The 19,872-nt window shown below is 44.9% G+C and overlaps 6 protein-coding genes across 6 annotated transcripts; 1 reads left to right on the top strand and 5 right to left on the bottom strand.

The window, feature by feature from the left end:
• Window positions 1-254: 254 nt before the first annotated feature.
• On the bottom strand, window positions 255-6,911 carry URA2 (LALA0S11e05314g1_1; the record flags this gene model as incomplete). The annotated part of the gene is made up of 1 exon (XM_022775335.1): window positions 255-6,911. The coding sequence occupies one exon, from the start codon at window positions 6,909-6,911 to the stop codon at window positions 255-257; it is 6,657 nt and encodes a 2,218-aa protein (XP_022630696.1).
• A 1,353-nt stretch (window positions 6,912-8,264) lies between these two features.
• Window positions 8,265-11,774, bottom strand: LALA0_S11e05336g (LALA0S11e05336g1_1; the record flags this gene model as incomplete). The annotated part of the gene is made up of 1 exon (XM_022775336.1): window positions 8,265-11,774. The coding sequence occupies one exon, from the start codon at window positions 11,772-11,774 to the stop codon at window positions 8,265-8,267; it is 3,510 nt and encodes a 1,169-aa protein (XP_022630697.1).
• Window positions 11,775-12,233: 459 nt separating this feature from the next.
• Window positions 12,234-14,162, bottom strand: PBS2 (LALA0S11e05358g1_1; the record flags this gene model as incomplete). The annotated part of the gene is made up of 1 exon (XM_022775337.1): window positions 12,234-14,162. One exon carries the CDS (start codon window positions 14,160-14,162, stop codon window positions 12,234-12,236), a length of 1,929 nt encoding a protein of 642 aa, XP_022630698.1.
• A 629-nt stretch (window positions 14,163-14,791) lies between these two features.
• Window positions 14,792-14,944, bottom strand: MCO6 (LALA0S11e05380g1_1; the record flags this gene model as incomplete). Its single annotated transcript, XM_022775338.1, has 1 exon — window positions 14,792-14,944. The coding sequence occupies one exon, from the start codon at window positions 14,942-14,944 to the stop codon at window positions 14,792-14,794; it is 153 nt and encodes a 50-aa protein (XP_022630699.1).
• A 555-nt stretch (window positions 14,945-15,499) lies between these two features.
• On the top strand, window positions 15,500-17,458 carry LALA0_S11e05402g (LALA0S11e05402g1_1; the record flags this gene model as incomplete). Its single annotated transcript, XM_022775339.1, has 1 exon — window positions 15,500-17,458. The coding sequence occupies one exon, from the start codon at window positions 15,500-15,502 to the stop codon at window positions 17,456-17,458; it is 1,959 nt and encodes a 652-aa protein (XP_022630700.1).
• A 35-nt stretch (window positions 17,459-17,493) lies between these two features.
• SPT10 (LALA0S11e05424g1_1) lies at window positions 17,494-19,155 on the bottom strand (the record flags this gene model as incomplete). The annotated part of the gene is made up of 1 exon (XM_022775340.1): window positions 17,494-19,155. One exon carries the CDS (start codon window positions 19,153-19,155, stop codon window positions 17,494-17,496), a length of 1,662 nt encoding a protein of 553 aa, XP_022630701.1.
• Between the last annotated feature and the right edge of the window lie 717 nt (window positions 19,156-19,872).

Genomic DNA, 19,872 nt, shown 5'->3' on the forward strand with positions numbered 1-19,872 from the left:
TAAAGAAAGTTCGATATGCCCAGAACACACCTCAAGGAACTTTGACACTGGCGAGCGTGCCTCATTTGCTTTAATAATGCAATAATGTACAGGATCAAATCGTTATATATAAATGTTGGCAAACTATCTACGTTCTCTAAGATGCTCCGGTTGACTGGCATCCTGAAAGTCCCCACTAAAGAACTCCAGTCAATCGAATCATCTAACAGCGATATGCATGACGTCCACCGCCTTATCTTCACTGATGATTGATTTTAGATATCAACACCCATGACCATAGCCAAAAGAGCCATTCTCACAAATAGTCCATATCTCATTTGTCTGAAGTAGGCGGCACGGTGGTCATAGTCAACTTCTTCACGAATTTCGTTCACACGAGGCAAAGGATGCATGACAACCATATGATCCTTGGCGTGAGCCAAAATCTTGTTGTCCACAATGTAGACATCCTTCAGTTTTTCATATTCGTCGGGGTTTTCGAATCTTTCCTTTTGCACTCTGGTGCAGTACAAAACGTCGGATTTCGAAATAATCTCTGGTGTCAAATGTTCGCTTTCAACACCCAGCATTCCAGCCTTGGCAAGTTCGGTGCGTAAAGCAGTGGGCAATCTTAGTTCGGCTGGAGAGACTAGATTGATTCTAACTTGGTAGTGTTTCAACAGACGGCATAAAGAGTGTACAGGTCTTCCGTATCTCAGATCACCCATAAATGTAACAGTGATACCGTTCACAGTACCCAGTTCTTCACGGATTGTGAACAGGTCAAGGAAAGCTTGAGTAGGATGTTCGCGCGACCCATTACCACCATTCAAAATTGGAACAGGGGAGTACTTGGCAGCCGTGTGAGCAGACATCTCATCAGGATGACGCAACACAATAGCATCAGAGTAGCACGCTAACGTTCTTATCGTGTCCTGCAAAGTTTCTCCCTTCTTAACAGAAGAAGAGGTTGTGTTGATATTGACGGTTCTACCGCCCAGACGTTCCATAGCAGCAATGAAGGAAGACGACGTACGGGTCGATGGTTCGTAAAAGATGGTTGTCAACAACCGGCCCTTCATTATGTCCAGAATACCTTCTCTTTCAACACCGGACCTCAATTCTTGTGCTACTGCAAATAAAGCATGGAAGTCAGAACGCTTGAACTGATTGACCGATAAGATGTTTCTCCGCAAGAAAGGATTGTTACCTCTGATAAGACTTTGAATGGCACCAGGCGCAGCTAGCTCTTTAGGTGGTCTGGAGGACATCAGTCTTTGCTCCAAAGGTTGATCCAATAGTGCTTCCTCCTCCTCATTGATACTGGCAAAGGAAGAACGCTTCTCGTTGGAAAATGAGAATCTTTTTCTACTGGCACTTGGAGTTTCAGCAGCAGGAGGGAAAGAAGGTGCAATCACTTTGCTTCCACTTACGACTGGTTTGCCTTGAGCTTCAGCAGTGACAAGGTCGCCACTGAGAACAATGGTTTCCTCGTTGACGAGAACACGCTCAACACCGCCGGTCAAACCGCCTTTGGTATATGGAGACCATCTTTTAGTGTGTCTGAAAGCGAAATCCAGATCGACTTCCACTTCGGCCTTTTGCTTTGGTATGTTGAAAATCTTGGATGGGTTGTCATGCAAGCGCTCAACAATGTCTTCAATAGTCAATCTGCCTCTGTTTACCGCCGAGAGAAGGAGAGGCAAAGCTTCTTTGATACCCATCCCCGTGACAACTTTACGTCCTGTCACCTGAGCAATCATAGTAGGCAGTGCTCCAATAGAGAAAGCATCAATCGAGTCCAAGTTGCGCCAGAAAAATGCTTGGTCTTCTTCTGTTGGTAGGAATCTAGCTTCTGGATAATCTGATTGACTAACAAAGAGAGCATGAATGTTCACATCGCACGTTACCATATCTTGTTTTTCTTTGACGGTCATGATCAAAGACAAATCGTCCCTAGTAGAGACGCCAGTGATATGAATAGGTCTGTTCTGTAGGGAGGCCAGCAAGATTACGGACGCTAGATCAGAAGTCTTTGCCTCTGCAATGACCTGCTTTTCCAAAGGCCAGTTTTTCAGATGTTCAGCAACAGTAGCTATTTTTCCAGTAAGCTCGCGGTGCGGCAAAAATAGTGCGTTGGCAGCATTGGCGCATTGGGCCACATCAGCGACATTATTAGCGGTAGCAGCTACCGTGAAGCCAAAATCAGTGAAAGCGGAACCTTCAACGACGGAATTCGCAACCTTAATAGACTGCTCGTTTGTCACAACTGGGCCAAGAATAGATTTTGGCATAATCTGTGAGTAGGTGAAACCCGACTCTACAGAGAGCCTTGTAATTTCCTTCAATTCTTTAGGACCCTGAACGACGTTAGATATATTAGGCATGTACGACGATATGTTGATCAAACCAGGAATAGAGACCGTCCTATGGGAAGTTTGAGCGTCCCTTTCAGATACGTCCAATCTCAAATTTCTCGAGAGAGCTTCTATCAAAAGCTTGGCGCATTTCACGTTCGTCACTAGCGGGACAGAATAGTCTACAGCCATACGACGTGTCTGATAGCCCTTTGAAACATAAGATGCCGGACGGCGAAATCTGTTTGCTGATGGCAAATTGATGTACAAGTCGATTTTGTTTTCAGCCAAATGTTGCGTCAGTGAGTATTCGGACTTTTCGTCGTCACCCTCGTTCAAGACTTCCAGGTACTGAACAGGAATGCCATGCTCGGAGATAAAATCAGCAGTACCAGCAGTTGCGAACAATTTGTAGCCCAAGTTGTACAGCTTTTTCACAGAGGACAACATTTCTTGCTTCTCCTTGTAGGAACCGATGGAGAGTAAGACATTCTTTTTAGGCATCTTGAAACCTGTTGACAAGAGCGATTTCATGTACGCCTCGTATTTGGAACGACCGAAAGTAGCAACTTCACCAGTCGATGCCATTTCGACCCCCAAAACCGGATCTGCACCGGCTAGACGTGGGAAAGAAAATTGTGGAACCTTGACAGCCACATAGTCTTCCGGCAATTTTTCAGTTGGATAAGGTGTAATTGGCAGTCCCATGATAGCCTTCGTGGCCATTTCAATCAAGTTAACATTAACAACCTTAGAAATGAATGGGAAAGAGCGCGAGGCACGAACGTTACATTCAATTACCTTGATATCGTTATTCTTGGCGATGAATTGAATGTTGAAAGGACCGGTGATCTTCAAAGCCTTTCCGATTTTGGCGGTGGCAACGACAATTCTATTCACAGTTTCAGGATCCAAGTCTTGAGGTGGTACAATCAGTGTCGCATCTCCGGAGTGAACACCTGCGTTTTCGACATGCTCGGAAACAACGTGCATAACCAATTCACCATTCTTAGCCACGGCATCCATTTCGATTTCCTTAGCATTTTCGATGTATTTGGTAATAACGACGGGATAATCACGGGAGACTTCTACTGCTTGGTTGAGGTACGAGGCAAGGTCATCCTTGCTGTAGACAGTATTCATAGCAGCTCCTGATAAGACGTAAGATGGGCGGACTAGAACAGGGTAGCTGACTGCCGCAGCAAAGGCTTCAGCTTCGTCGATGGATGTCAGTTCTTTCCAAGCCGGTTGATCGACTTCAATCTGATCCAACATACGGGAAAACTTGTAACGGTTTTCGGCAGCGTCAATCATTTCAGGTGCGGTTCCGAGAATTTTGACGTTTTCACGGTGCAGAGACATGGCAATGTTATTGGAGGTTTGCCCACCCATGGAAACTACCACACCGTTAGAGGACTCAATTTCGTAAATGTCGAGAATTCTTTCCAGACTGATAGTCTCGAAGTACAGTCTGTCAGCTTCGTCGTAGTCTGTGGAGACCGTTTCAGGGTTATAATTGATCATGATAGACTTGATGTTGTTCTTACGAAGCGTCCGGACGGCTGTAACAGCACACCAGTCAAACTCTACCGAAGATCCAATACGGTAGACACCAGATCCGAGGACCATTACACCGTTATCGTTGAAACTCAAATCGTGCGCAGCAGCATTGTAAGTCATGTACAAATAGTTGGTGTGAGCCGGAAATTCTGCTGCGACGGTATCAATCTGTTTAACAAAAGGAAGGATGCTGTGTTCCTTTCTCAAGCGTCTCACAGCGACTTCGTTCGAGTTCACAAACTTAGCAATTTGCCTATCATCAAACCCTAGCTGCTTGGCCTGTTTCAACACCAATGCAGGTAGTTTCTCAATTCTGTTGTATCCTTCGACATGCTTTGCAAATTTGACAAGATCGTACAGCTTAGTCAAAAACCACTTGTCAATGTTGCTCAGCTCCCAGACCTTTTCAACTGAGTAATTCAGTTTTGAGAACGCATTCGCAATAGCGAAAATACGCTGGTCCGTAGGATTCTGCAGTTCAAAGTCAATGTCCAATTCAACATCCGTTTCGTTGAATCCCAAATTGACATATTCAGTTGATCTAATTGCTTTTTGAATGGCTTCTTCAAAGGTTCTACCAATACTCATCACTTCTCCGACAGATTTCATGGAAGAAGACAAAGCCGTAGAGACCCTGTGAAATTTTTTCAGGTCCCATCTTGGCATCTTTACCACGCAGTAATCCAAAGAGGGTTCGAAGCAAGCACATGTGGATTGGGTGACAGAGTTTTTTACTTCATTCAATGGGATGTTCAAACCCAATTTGGCTGCCGTATACGCCAAGGGGTATCCTGTAGCTTTTGAAGCCAAGGCAGAAGAACGGGAGAGACGGGCATTAACTTCGATGATGCAATAGTCCTTGCTGAAGGGGTTGAGTGCATACTGAATATTACACTCACCTACAACACCCAGATGTCTGATGACATTCACCGCTGTAGTTCTCAACATATTGTAGTCTTCATCAGACAAAGTTTGAGATGGGGCGACCACAATAGAGTCACCAGTATGAATACCGAGTGGGTCGAAATTTTCCATGTTACAGACAGTAACACAGTTATCAAAAGCATCTCTAACAACTTCGTATTCAACTTCTTTCCAGCCTTTCATGGACCTCTCAACCAAGACTTGTGGAGAAGAGGCGAACGCCACATTACAAAGATCGACAAGCTCCTCATCATTATTGGCGAAACCAGAGCCCAGACCGCCAAGAGCATAAGCGGCACGGACAATGACTGGGTAGCCAATGTCTTTGACAGCTTCCAATGCCTCTTTCACAGACGAGGCTGCTTTGGATTTGGCGCACTTTTCATTGATTTCGTCCATGGCGTTCGAAAAAAGTTCACGATCCTCAGTGGTAATGACTGTATCAATCGGAGTACCCAAGACCTTCACGCCCAAAGCTTCAAACTCGTCTTTCATCTCAATACCAACTGATAAAGCAGTTTGACCACCAAAAGTGACATAGATAGCATCGGGGCGTTCGTGAAGGATCACCTTTCTCACAAATTCAGCGGTGACAGGCAAGAAGTAGACTTTGTCTGCCAAACCTTTTGAGGTCTGAATTGTAGCAATATTGGGATTGACCAATATGGTATAAATTCCCTCTTCTTTCAAGGCCTTGATGGCTTGTGATCCAGAGTAATCGAATTCCCCAGCCTGTCCAATGGAGAGACCACCGGATCCCAAAACTAAAACTTTCTTGGCTTCAACACGAGGATGAGCTGCTAGGTTATCTGCCAACAAGCCACCTGGGAACTCGACCGCCTTGAACTTCCCGTTTAGCTTGAAATCTTTAACGGCGTTGATGAAAACATCAAACAAAAATTCGGTGTCTCTTGGGCCAGGAGTAGACTCTGGATGGAATTGAACCGAAAAGTATGGAAGTTCGGTATGGTAAATACCCTCATTGGAGCCGTCGTTCGCGTTTACAAACAAGGGTTTCCATCCTGGTGACAAAGTGTCAACGTCAACTGCGAAACCATGATTCTGAGATGTGATGTAACATTTACCCGAGATAGTTGAAGTACATGGAATATTGTGACCTCTGTTACCAAACTTCAATTTAAGCGTAGATGCACCGGATGCTCTGGCGAGCAACTGATGACCCAAGCAAATACCAAAAACGGGAGTCTTGTTAGTTTCCATGACCTTGGCCAATCTGCTCCCAAGTTCAGTGAGAACAGAAGGGTCACCAGGACCATTAGAGATGAAGAGACCGTCGTACTGTTCATTTGTGAAGTCGTAGTCCCATGGAACAACCAAGAGTTCCACACCACGTTGAACAAAGCAACGGATCTGATTATATTTCATACCGACGTCAATGGCCAGTATTCTCAAGGTCTTGCCATCGGGTCCAGTTTGGAGCTTTGAAGAGTCAAAGTCAGATGGCGGCGCATATAACTTAGGGCTCTTTATGGAGACCTTAGCAACAAGGTTTTGGACATTTGGGTCGTACCATTCAGGAATCTCAAAAGAGTCTAACCATTCAGCAGAAGTGGCGCGAGAAAAGTCTGCGCCTGGCTTTTGCAAAGCCAATCTTCCCAGCATGGATCCGCTATCTCTCAAATGTTTGGTTAAGCTTCTGGTATCCACGCCGTACATTGCCGGGATTCCTTCTTCTTTCAACCATGCCGCAAGAGAAGACTTTGCAAGCCAGTGTGAGTATTCCTCGGTGTAGTGAGCGACAACGAGACCAGCAATGTGGATACGGGAGCTTTCGAAGTATCTGGGCAGCGAATCGACCAGTTCGTCCACCAGGTTACGGTCAGGAACACCGTAGTTGCCAACGAGTGGGAAAGTTATGACCAGGATCTGACCTTCATACGAGGGATCCGTGATGGATTCAGGGTATCCAACCATACCAGTTTGGAAGACCAATTCACCGGCAGCTGGCTTCTCAGCACCAAACGAGTAACCTTGGACGGCAATGCCGTCCTGCAGTTCTAGGGTGATGAGGCGGTCACCAGTGGCTTCCATTGGTGGGGCAATTGGACCTGTGGGGATGATGACAGACATAATGTTTTCTTTTCTAGACTTTCAAGCGGTCAAACTAAAATGAGATTTTCCGAGCAAAAACTGGGGAATCTAAGCGGGAATTACAGCAAGTTCAAAGAGGGGACTTGGGTTTGCTAGCAAGAAAAAAAAAGGAGTATTAACTTCAGCTCTTTGTTAGTACGATTTTTTGGTGAAAAATTCCAGAGGGCAAAAGAAGTCCGAAAGAGAAGCCAATTAGTTTCCAATGGTGGCGAAAAAACACAGTACACTTCTCCTGATATCCAGACAAGATCGGTGCCCGTATCAAAGTTCTCTTATTCACGACAAAAGCGAGCCCACTGACCTTCGTAGAGCTTAAAATGAAGATCTTCAAGAGTCGAGCCCAATATTTCAATCTTGTTCCTAATTATGGGAAAAGGACATCCCGTACAGAATGACAAAATCCATCGCCTTTGAACTCGACTAAAACGGCACAACCGAGGTTCCATCGTTTCAGTGTCTGAAAGTAATCAAGGTACCTAATTAGCGAGTTGCGAATGTGAACGATCTTCTCCGTTTCTCTTCTCCTTCATGGTTACTTACACTTCGCACATACCAAATGTTGTTGAGGCAGAGAAAAACAACTGTATGCTTTATGCCAACGAGAAAAGACGCCGTAACTTATTCTTGGAATCTCAAAATCAACTGTACACACTAGGTAAATAGTGTTTGAATGTGTCAAAAAATAGTGGGGACTTCGAGGGGGACTGGTTCTCAGATTTCGAGCTTAGAACAAAGATGCGCGCGTATTAGAATTTCTCGGCACTAGCAGAAGTTTTCCTGGCTTGCTTCGTTTTTTTACTATCAAGACATATATACAAGAATAACACACACAAACAAGAAGAACGAACAACCTAAAAATAATACGAGCAGGAGGAGAGACACACACGAAATACTGAATGAAAAGTTGTGAATGCAAGTGAAGGTCAGAATCTCTTTTCTGTCCAGTATTTATAGTCATCGCGATTAGCGAAAAAAAAAAGAGTTTCATTTCTTTTTTTTTATTTTTTTCTTCCATTACCCCAATCTTAACAAATGGACAAATTTAAAATTGCTTTTATAGGCGAAAATCCGAGCTCGGCGGCAAATCTAGAATTTCAGCTGACGTAAGAAGAATGAACACGTGACAAATTAGGTGTATGGGTGTAAATATTTAACTTCGAATTTGAGTATTATGTAGTAGACAGAGACCACAGTGCATTGTCGTTGATAGTCCAAACGAGATCATTTATCATCAAGTGCCCCGTATCGAAGCCTCTCTTGTCGGTAGCCCTGTCTCGTTCGTGAACGCCTCAGTTCTCGTAGTGCCGCCGCTGAAACCACAAGTACTTGCAACTACGGCAAAACGCGCGCCCTTTCACCTTCTTGAGCATCCGGTGCTTCTTGGGACAACCTGGAGTTAGAATCACTTTGGTCTTCCCCCGAAGCTTCTAACTCGGTTTCAACGTTTCGGTAACTAGCCCGTGGAGATCCCGACATGGGACTCATTTCGCCATGCTGAGGAATTCTGTCTTTTACAGACGACTCGTAGTCCACTACGTTTCGCAGCGGAGGTGGATTGGCGTTGCTTTTGCCAAAAGATGCTGTAGAATGGTGGCCCTCTTCGCTTCTCGCAAAAGAGTCACCATCACCTTGACCAAAAGAGCTTCCACGCCTTAGCATGCTTTTGAAGCGACCCCTGGCAAACTTGGATTGCTTCCGTAAATACGCCACAAGCGGGTCGTTGATCCCAGTGTCATTTTCGCGGTTCATCTCCTCGATTTGATCGCGTTGCTCGAGACCTTGGCTCGGCAGAATGATGGCACGGTCCAACGAATACGGCAGGCCTCTGTGTCTTCCACGGACCAGCATGAAGATCATTATCACTTTCGAAAACGTATTGAATTGCGCGCTGAACGACTGATCAGTGTTAGGGTACCCCAAAGAGAGGCCCACCGTTCCGTAAGCACTAACAATCTCAAACAAAACCTGGAAAACGGTGAAATCGGGTTTTTTGGGATCCTGTATTTTGCCTCCCTCGCTGATGCAAATAATGAACAAACCCAAGAATAGAAACCACAGGTCAAACGATAGTTGACGACGCAGATGGGCACCAATAAAAGATTTCGGGCTATGGTTGATTTTACTATCGTCAGTGTCATCAACATGATCGGAAGGATTGTCGTGCGCATGATAGATTCCCAGAGATTGCTCCTCGTAGACATTTGTGCGTCTAATCGATATGGCTAGGGGCAACACGGATACGTACATCATCAGCATGTAGGAAACCTGAATAGAGGGATGCAGTAAGCTCAAATTTAAGACTGAAAATCCTGCAGTACGCGTACTGACAGCCTGAAAAAGACCATCCAGAATTTTGAAGCCACTGGACAAGCCTTCCACTACTGCCGAGTTTATATCCAACACAATGAACAAAATTAAATCAATAGCATTCAGTGCTACTAAAATGAACAACAGCCACCATGTTGGGGCGCTCGGGAATAATAGCGTGAAACATCGCCGTGGGTGGTCCAGTAAAAAGCCAAGAGACTCTTTTATTAAAGATAGTTCCGGGCTAACTTTGAATAAAACCCAAATTATGAATCTCAAAAATATGGGAAAACCAGTGTTGCCTATCACAATGAACCACATCATGACTACCAAGGGATAAATAGCTGTGTTGAAAGACATCATGGAGTCGGGCGTCAGCGTTATCCCTAGATCGTTAAAAGCGCTCATGGAGGTGAAAAATCCCCACCAAGCAGGAGAAATACCATCTGAGCGCACGAGATTAACGTAGCTTTTCATTCTCGTAATCCATGGCAATAATAGAACAAATGCCAGTATGTGAAAGCCAATGTAGTAGACTAACAGCAGTTTGCAGAGTAGCTTATTGGCTCTATACTCTACACCTCCCAGTTCTGCCTTCTGCACATCGCTCAAACCCACGAAAGTAGAATTGCGACCAATTTTAGGCTGATATGACAAATAGTTGGTGCTCATTCGCTGCAATCGCGGAGGTCTTTCTGTAGGCCGGTCAAACGCAAGCCCAGTATAGTCCCCCATAGCTTCCTCATCGTCGACCGGATCCCTTTGATCTCGTCCTCTATTGAACGAATGCTCACCGCCATCCGTATAATCACTAGAGCTGCGGGAAATGACAGAACTTTTCCGGCGTAAGAAACCCCCATTACGTCTGCGGTCTTCTTTCCACTTTTTGTATATCATCTTTTGGAAACTGGGAGATTTAGTGAGCAAATCTAGATTGCCGTTGCGATTGGGGTCCATAGTGTTACTTCTCTTGTAGAATTTTGAGCCACCTGTGGCATCCTTTGACGGTACCGCAAGGTTTGACTGTACCTTTTCCAGATTTGGCGTTTCGGTTGTGTCATCTAAGATACCATCATCAGTGACTGCGTGGTCCGGTACGTCTGTTGGGTCGAAAGAATCACTATCACTAGATTCTAGCTCCAAATCTGCGTCGTTACCATCTTCACTGGTACCATTCCTTCGCTTTTGTATCCTATTGCGTAGCGCTGCTGGACGAACGAATTTCTTGATGGATTTATGGTTTTTTTTGACATGTCTTGGCCTCCTCTGCGAACTACGCTTTATTCTTTTTGGCGGGGGTTGAAATTGGATGGATGCAGGAGCAAATGAATGTTCATTGACACCAGGACTCCACTGAACTGGCTTGGAGCTTTCCGCAACTGAAGAATCGCTACTCAGCTCCACTGCATCATTATTGCTGGGACCATCTGGAGCAGGCTCTGATTCTTGAAATGAGGATAGCATGGTGGCCCCGCTATGAGCGGGCGAAGGCGGCAGGGCGTGGGAGCTGTGTCTCGAAGAAGCGGGGGTAACTATACCACCAGGAGTGGCAGATGCAGGCTCTGCATCCGTTTCTTGTCGCCTTTCAGCGGGTCCATTGATAACAAGAGCAGGACCGTCTTCATCTTTCCCTTCTATGACATGCTGATCCCTCAGCATTGCAATAGACCGAAACATATCCGCCGGCGAAATGTCTTCAGACTTTCTTCTCGCACTGAAATTTTCTGCAGCGGTTGGGATGTGATGACCGTCACTTTTCGGTGGCTTGGGTAAAGCGCCAAATTTGATTCCTGGTGTGTCGTCCCCTTGCTCAACGCTTTTGGTAGATCCTGTCGATGAGCTTCCCTGTACTTCCTTTTTGCTTCCATGATCGTTCGCGTCTTCTTTCAAGCTGCTCATTTCGTAGCTGTCTTTCAATCCGGGGTTTTCTTCTCTATTCACCAACTGCCCACTGAAAAGTTTGGTTTGAAAGTCCGTATTGCTTGTAAAGCCCTGAGAGCCGCGTGTATCTTTCACAGTGGGTCTCCGCTGGGCTCCAGTAGCCGTTCTTGTCATCTCTCGCTGGATAAGCGTCTTTGTTCGACGCATCTTGAAATTCTTCTTCGACCATACCTTAATTCCATCGAAATGACGCTCGAACCAATACAGCCGAACAAAAGCTAACCCACCATGAATCCAAATCGGCGTTGTTAGACAGCAAATGAGGTAAATCACAATTTGTTGGTATAAAGTCATCTCATTTGTATTAATTGTGTTCAATCCACCTTGCGTGCAGGCTCCTGCTGCAGTGAAAAGAATGTCCACGTACGCATAGTTCCTGACTGGATACATCAGTATCGAGCCTATCGCCGTCATAATGATGATGTAGAAGTAGTGGATGGCAATGAAGTTAGGGAAAACGTGTTTGACAAACGGATAGATTAAGTTGCTGATATATTCAATCGCATCTCGTATTCTATGGCCAAGCGACTTTCTGTAGTTCAAATTAATCGTGGCCAAGCTAGGACGACGACTGTGCGTCTTCCGGGCCTGCATTTAATGCTTTGAGGCGCAGAGTTCTGAGATATCTTTGAGATGAGTATAGAATTCTAACTAGCATTTGACATATAGTATTCAAAATCACTTTATACGTTACAATGAGTGGAAGCACTTCACGATTCCTGATTAACCGAAAGAGGTACACGAGCTTACCATTCAAAACAGATCAAAGAACAATGGCTGTCAATCATATAACACTGCTCCTTGTGCAGTTCTGTCTCTCATCAGGATTAAGAATTGCTAAATTGAAATTTATACATTGCAGAGCTTCACCCTTAAACAAAGTTCAGATTGTGTCAGGTACTTAAATTAAAGACGCAGAGAGCTAGGAGATGTAACTTCAAGAAGTATGTGTATGACCAACAAAGATCGAGTTTTCTTCTGCTGGAATGGTGCTTTCGAGTCATGAAAGTTCGTCCAGGGCGATTGATTTTTTTTCGATATTCACCTCAGTCATTACAGGCCGCCCTTGTGAAGCGCAGGAACAGTGTTATTTTTAGTTATTCCGCTCACCCCATCGGCTCCAGTAGCATGCCACTTTTTCTCCAGTCGTGAGCCAATATATTCGCTCATGTTGACGTCAAAATTTCTATACTTCTTCAGCCATGGGTGTTCAACCAGAGCAGCATATGTGGGCCTTCTCTCGGGAATTTTCTGTAAGCACATGTTGACGAAGTCTTGTGCCAAGGGACTGAACTTTCCTTTGGGCAACTTTGGAGGAGGTGAATCAACAATAGCACTAAGTTGAGAAAAAATGTTGTCAAAGGTTTCGACGGGATAAGGATATGCACCGTTTGCCATTTCCAAAATACTCAACCCCAAAGACCAGACATCGGACTGCACCGAGTACGTCGATTTATCAGGGTTGAAAGACTTTATGCGCTCTGGCGCCATGTAGGACTGACAGCCAATGTTCGTTTTGGCTAAAGATGCTACTAGGTTTCCGGAAACACCAAAATCACAGAGCTTCACGGTTCCTTGGGCGGCCGAGCACAACAAATTTGTGGGCTTCACGTCGCGATGTATGATGTTATGCACGTCTTTCAATTCTTTGAGACCTTGGATTATGGCGTAGGTGATCGAGGCTAGCTGAGGTTCGTCTATGCCTCCCAAAGTATCGTTATCGTAAATTTTGTCTAGAGATCCACCGTCCATATATTCAATGCACATGTAGACAGCGCCTTCAATGAAGAAGGCCCCGTAAAAGTCCACAATGTAGGGACTTTGACATTTGTGCAAGACCTCCAGCTCCATAAGAATTTGTGTAAATTTAGACTCGTCCAATTCTAACCTCACTTCTTTCATAGCCATTATGACATTGGTAGGCTTGTGTAAAACCTTAGACACATTCCCGTAGTTTCCATGTCCCAGTTCCCCTAGAAACTCTAATTCATCTAGAGTAATGCGGAAGCTGGAGCCATTGCTAAAATCAACACCTTGAGAACTTAGTGATAATTTGCCTGCGAAATTAAGCGACCCCGATTTGATATCGACATATTTGGAAAAATTGGTGAAAAGCCCATTTGAGCCACTCCGACTCTGTTGTTGTTGTGTATCTTGTTGTGGTTCCGTGCCTTCGGTATCGCGTTGCTGGCCTGAGGAAGTGGAGGTTGTCGATACTCCATTAACTAGAGAACCAGGGTTGCTTCTATTATTCGCTATTCCCGCAGGAGCACGGTTCGAGGGTGCTCCTGCAAACTCCTGGGCCGCGGTGGCAGCTGTAGGAGCAGCCGCGGGCTTCATCTTGAGCGACATCCCGCCTGCGGGTAATTTCAGACCACGTCTAGCGCTCAAACTGGGTTTCACCTTTGGCGTTGTGGCTGTTGGAGAACTGGGTTTCAAGGTGCCGCCGCTAGGAACAGGAGGTGGAGCTCTGGGTACCCCTGGTGCTCCAGACAGTCCCATAGCACCAGCAGCAGCCATGGAAGGAGGTCTGGGGGCTCTTCTGATCGGGCTAAGCACGTGTCCGCTCTCCTTGCTGGAAGGAGGAAGCGGAGGCAACGGTTTGTTAACGATCTTATCGATATTTTGCGGTTCGGGATCCTTCACCACACTTCTGGCATCGTCTATGTGTGGTCCTTCACCGCCACCAGTCCTATGAGTCCCATTGGTATGCGCAGCGCCGGTAGCAATCTTGGCATTGGAATTTGAATTTAGCGTTCCAGAAGACGTCCCTGACGCCGCTTCTGCTGCTCTGGTTGATACATTTACGTTTGATCCGTTCCCTGCAGAGCCCACACTCCCATTTCGCTTTAGTTGTCGTTGTTCTTGGAATGCTTTCACTCGAGCATGCAAATTCGCGTTGAGATTGCTGTAATTCGACGACGAAGTCGATCCTGATCTTCTCAGTTCCGCACTTTCTGCTCCGGACCCAGTAGGTTCCATATTTATAGCTGCAGCGTAAAGATGAGGTCTACCGGTGAGGGTATTGACAGGACTCTAGCACTAGTTCTAGTTCGATTGCGAGTTTCCAGTTTTTACCGGGCCCATAAGGTGCTTGTAGTTTGCTTAGTCTTTTAGTTAATGACCTTTTTAAATGCGTTTTCACTATACACGAAATGTAAACGGTTCGTGAGAGGCGATTTGAGATCCGTACATGTATATATTTGATCATGTGACTCGAGAATCCAAAGATGTGTTTGTAGTTCTGGGGACCGTTAATGCGAATGAGCAGTAGTTTGTCTTGGTTATTGTACATTTAAGCTGTTCATGACGGGGCCGTAACGATTACCGCGTGAGTGGAAGCTTATGGAGGGGTTCAGATTCTTGAGAGCGCGACGAAGACAGAGACGCAGGGTAAGGGGTAAGACGCCGCGAACGGTCACTTCTCTTATGGTGCGTTTTGGCCACTTACATTCTGGTGTAAAATATCGGCAGTATTGAGCTGTACAAAAAATATCGTTTTTTTTGACCATATTGACGACGTTGTATATGCTGACAAAGCTGACACAGCTGACCACTGCTAGTCTCTATTTCGGCCTGCATGAAATGACATAATATTAGGACATTACCTTTCAAACGTGTCCCTGAGCTGCCAACGAAAAGACCACACAACTTGCCAAATATCCCAATAATCTGAAAAAGGCCTGTCTGGAGAGTAGAATTTCCTGACTTCGCGAATGAGAGCGAGCAAATATCCCACGGATGTGTGTAAGAAAGAAAACCATGCTGAGAGAGGTCGAAAAGGCGCACCTCTAGCCTTCCAAAGCCACGAATAGCGCACTACTTCGAACATGGTGATCTTAATATTCTATGTATATTAGTATAAATTGGTATTTTTGAAGGTATGGTCACATACTACGAGAAGATTATTCGATATCAAACTTGATTAGAGCTTTGGCAACCAAAAGGAACTCCAATTGTTGCTTTGTTATGGTCTTAGACACTAGTTGTACTGGAATATTGGTGAGCTTAACTGCAAAAATGAGAGTTTTCCCACGCTTCCAGCTTGTAATGTTGAGTGGTCACAAGTTTATTGAAAATACACTTCATTTTGAAGTCAGCGCACCGCAACAGTCTACAAGTAGTTGAAATTCTGCTTTCAAAAACCTTTCGCCCAATCTTGCGCAGTTTCGCTCTTGTCGAATTAAATCTTTGGATTTTCGTGTCGCTATGACAGACAAGTACAAAATGATCTAAGCTCATCATATAATAAGATCACCAGATGAAGAATAGGGCCACACTACAGTATACTGGTAAGTCGTCACGAAGAATAACCAAACATGGGCACCAAAGGTGTTGAAATGTCCATCTGGAATAGTCTCAGCAGATGCGAAAAACGTAATGACATGGCCAGCTTTCCATCTGGGTCAAAACCCGAAGCTTTTGATTACGAAAAGCAGGACTCTAAAAAACCGAAAGCACACAAGGGCGTCACACATCGAAATGCGTTTATAGTAATAATGCTACTATTAGTCAGTTTATGGCTTCACTTCAATTCCGATAAGTCTATGCACAAAATTTGCGGTCACAAAATAACTAAATTCCTTAATGCTTACTCCTCGCCATCCCAGGTTCAAGAATCGTTCGAGATAACCGTGGAACAATTACCGGAAGAACCCCCCGTTTTCTCACAACAGCTTCTACAGCACTCGTTTGGCGACTCATGGGGCAAACCATTCACGACCAGCTTTAGTCCATACACTGAAAAGGACTACGATAGCATAGTCCTGGAACTCACCACCAATGTTTCTGGACGACAATACGACCGCTTGCTTCACGTCTTCATAGGCGACGTCAACGTATGGAGGTCATCGACCGTAAGGCCCTGGGGCAACAAAACCATCGTCAGCCATTCCATCAAGGATATTTCGCCTTACAAATCGCTATTCCAAGACGAAAAGCTAAACGTAACTCTTCAGTTGGACAATTTAGTTACCAATAAACTACCTGGAACCTTCAATGTTACCTTGAACTTATATTATTATGCGAAAAAGGATCAGGGCGTTTCACGGAATACAGACACGCTACGTGGAAAGCTTCTTGAGATTTTCACTGCGCCCGCAAACCTTATTACGCCGTTGGTCACCCGTTTCTCCAGAACCCCTCTCTTCTACTACCCATTAGCTTCGAAAGAGAATCCGCGCTGGTCTCGCGGTCTTCCCGAAATAGATAGCAATCCTAACATTTCCAGAGCTGTGGTCGAGATTTTCGCATCTGGCAACGCAGCGGAGGAAGCATGGTATACTAACGTTTTGGATAAGTACATCACAAAATTCCGCGGGTCTGGACACGAGCTATTAGGTCATGGTCCTTTCCGCGCCATCAATGTTTTCTTGACCAATTCGGAAAGCGAAATACTCATTGATACTGTGATACCCACTCCTGTTATCTTTCCGGGCTTCCTCCCACCATTATGGCAACCTTGTGTGGGAATGAATGCTTTCAATATGAAAAGTTTTAAGGTAGAACTAACTCCATTCCTTTCTCTTTTTGAAACTGGTACATGGGAACTACAATTAGAGGTAGTAAGCAGCTTGTCCTCGAGCTTTAAAGACACGGTTGGCGAAAATTGGATAATTTCGGGCAACATACATGTTTGGACAGGAAATGAACATATAAATGGTTCGAAGTTCCTTAACGCTACGGCTTTGAAACCTTCTTTCGAGACCAGTGTGAACGATAACTTTTCTGATGAGTTAAGGCAGATGGTCTTTGCCAAAAATGGAGTCCTCATTAGTAGTATGATCACCATAGGCAATACCGATTATGAAATGCGCGGACTAACGGAAAGCTCATTAATGAGCAATCAAACATACCTAAACGGAGCTGATGACGAGCGGGCTGTTGTGGATCTGTTCACAAAGCGCTCAATCGTAATATCTAAGGACGGGAAAGACCTTTTCCAGCTTTCAGATGAAACAGGTTGGATTTTCGATGCCGAAGTTGACATCATATCGCAGAAGAAGTCCTCCTTGACGTATTCGGGAACGGTGAGTAGAGATTTGACACGTTACGTTGGGCTACACGAGATCGGACAAGATGGCTCCACTGACGTGCTGCTATTTCTACATGGTAGTCAATCAGGAAATGCTACATACCTGTCGTCTCCCGATAAGACTGAGGGCTCTGGGGATAGTCTCCACTCCGTTCAGTTCAAGCACGGTTGGCCATTTGAAAATAGTTTCAATCGCACAGTGGCTGTAAAGAACAATGTAGTGGTAAGTGATGTCATAAACTAGGATAGATAGGACAACATTTGCAGTAATGTACAAAATTAGAAAAAGTGCTGGTCATCAGAGCCATGCTCAAATTGATCATTTTTACGTTTATTACGCTGAACCGCTTCGACAGCAGCCATGACGTTGTCCTCGAGGTTTAAAAGAGCATCGTCAACCATATGCGTATCATCGGGATCGTCTATTTCAACTGTTGCAGGCCCGCTGGAAATGTCATTGAGAGAGACACTAGAGTTTTTACCTGACCCAGAGCTCAAAGCTACATCCAGGTAGCGGCGTTTCGTGTTTGTTTGTGAGGGAGTGTATGAGTTGAAGCTATTCATGGACTGATCATTCCCCAAAATTTCTTGTGTATCAATACGAGTTTTATCGTGCCCATTAAATTTCAGTCGATGAATGCTAGGTTTGGATTTTTTATTGGATGGCATGTCCTCCGTCGCGATTCGGTCTGAGTGTGACAAAGGACCTTGCAAGCTACCTATTACAGCAGCAGCCATTTTGCTTAACTGAGAGGAGTCGTCCACTTCATTGCTGCGAACGGCCATACGTGCTTGTTGTTGTGGGGATCCGGCCTCTACAACTATTCCAATATCGCCGTGTTGATTATTCTTGCAGAGTGGGCAAGCGGCCACAATCCGTGCCACAGTGTTTTTTATGCCTTTCCAGTGATAGCGCTCGGCAAGAATTGTTGTAACTTTGTTGATACCTTGATGTGCCACTTGATGCACTTCAAAGGCCACTTCTAACTGCTTTTCTGGGTCGTAAACAACTTCTCTACCTTGACGCATCAGTTTCCCATTTTGAACCATATGATATTTGGCGCTAGCACGTAGTCTCGCCTTTTCAGTTCTATCGCAATATTCGGGGTATTTACCACTTTCAAGATAGTACCGCAGTCGTTCATATTTAGCAAAGTGCTTATTGGGCTCGTTCAGTAAGTCAATGCTTTTGGATACGTGGGTGAATTCTTTCGCATAAATGAAGGAATCTACCGGGACGTCACAACCTTTGAGAATTGCGGACTCTGGCAGCTTCCCAACCCTTCTAAAATTCAATGTCTCCAAGATACGTCGTATTCCGACATTCGTACCATAAACCAGCGGGAAAACTGACGATGTGAAACCAAGCTGAGGTGCCCAATTCAAGAAACACTCTACCAAAGTTCTCCCTATTCCTTTACCCCTGATTCCTGCATTCACGAGAAATGAGGCGGTCACCACATGCGAAGAACGTCCAGGGTACGCGGGCTGCAGACTGAACGCTCCTAAGCACTGTTTTTCCCATTGTATATTCAAGTTCAGATTCCGACGTTCCTTACGTCGCATGTACTGAAGTGTGTGTCTCGTAATTTCCGCTTGCGGGTCGTCACAAGCAGCCGCAGAATCACCCGAATCAACAGAATTACTGTAATCGAGTTCTGGAATTTCGCCAAGCACCATAACGCATACCAATCCTTCAGCATGAAACCATGTTTCGCAAAATCTATCAACCGTTAGGGATTCGTAATACGGCAAACTATCACCTTTTTCAATTTCCATGTTGAATTCGTCTAGCAGAAACGCCAGCAGACCAGCTGGAACCTGCTCTGCATTTGCCGGAATCGGATACATGGTGGCCGTTGTTTCCCCATCCTTCAACAATATAGATTTCGGCTGTAAAGGAGTGTTGGTCAGATTATCTTGACTAACATCGTGCTCCATATCCTCTCCTGTTCGAGTGGTGTTGGTGGACCGTGGACTTTGGTGCGATGAGCTTTACTTCATCACTTTGTCTTAATGACGGGCGGATCTCTTGATGTGCGAGTACAAAAGTACTCGCCATTATATTATTCAAATAAAAGGATTTCCGCAGAAAAAAGGTCCAGCAATAGATTTTGGCTTGCAACTATGATCGATGGAATAGTCTGAATTATGTAGTGGCCTTTTTTTGAATGCGGTTTTGTAGCAGGATGTGTGAGAAATAAATTGGTTTCTTGCGCGAAAAATATGGTTTGTTGTAAGATATAGTAACAAACCACACCGTGCATGGCACCCACCAATGCGGAATGTCTTTGAAAGCTTGGTGAAACAAATTGGAGTGTCTTTATTCTACATTTATTCTCTCAAGCTTTGTTGACGTATATTATATTATATATATGTAATTTATCTGTCGCTGTCATTTATCACCTGACTGTTTTTGGTAAATACTGTCATCACAATATTTCTTGAGGTTTGACAGTTGCTCAAACTTATTTGTGGAACGATTATCTCGTTTTCAAGTGACTGATTGTTTTGTTTGTCTTGCGAGGAGCCGATTTTGTTTGCAAATGTTTTTTTTTTGAGCAGTCATCCAAGCTTGAATACAAATCGTGTCGGAACCTCTGTCTGTCTAGCGTCAGATCCATGACAAAGTGATCACAAACACGTGACACGATGACA

Source organism: Lachancea lanzarotensis, scaffold LALA0S11, assembly GCF_000938715.1.
Source record: "Lachancea lanzarotensis genome assembly LALA0, scaffold LALA0S11, whole genome shotgun sequence".
In the NCBI taxonomy this organism is placed as follows: domain Eukaryota; kingdom Fungi; phylum Ascomycota; class Saccharomycetes; order Saccharomycetales; family Saccharomycetaceae; genus Lachancea; species Lachancea lanzarotensis.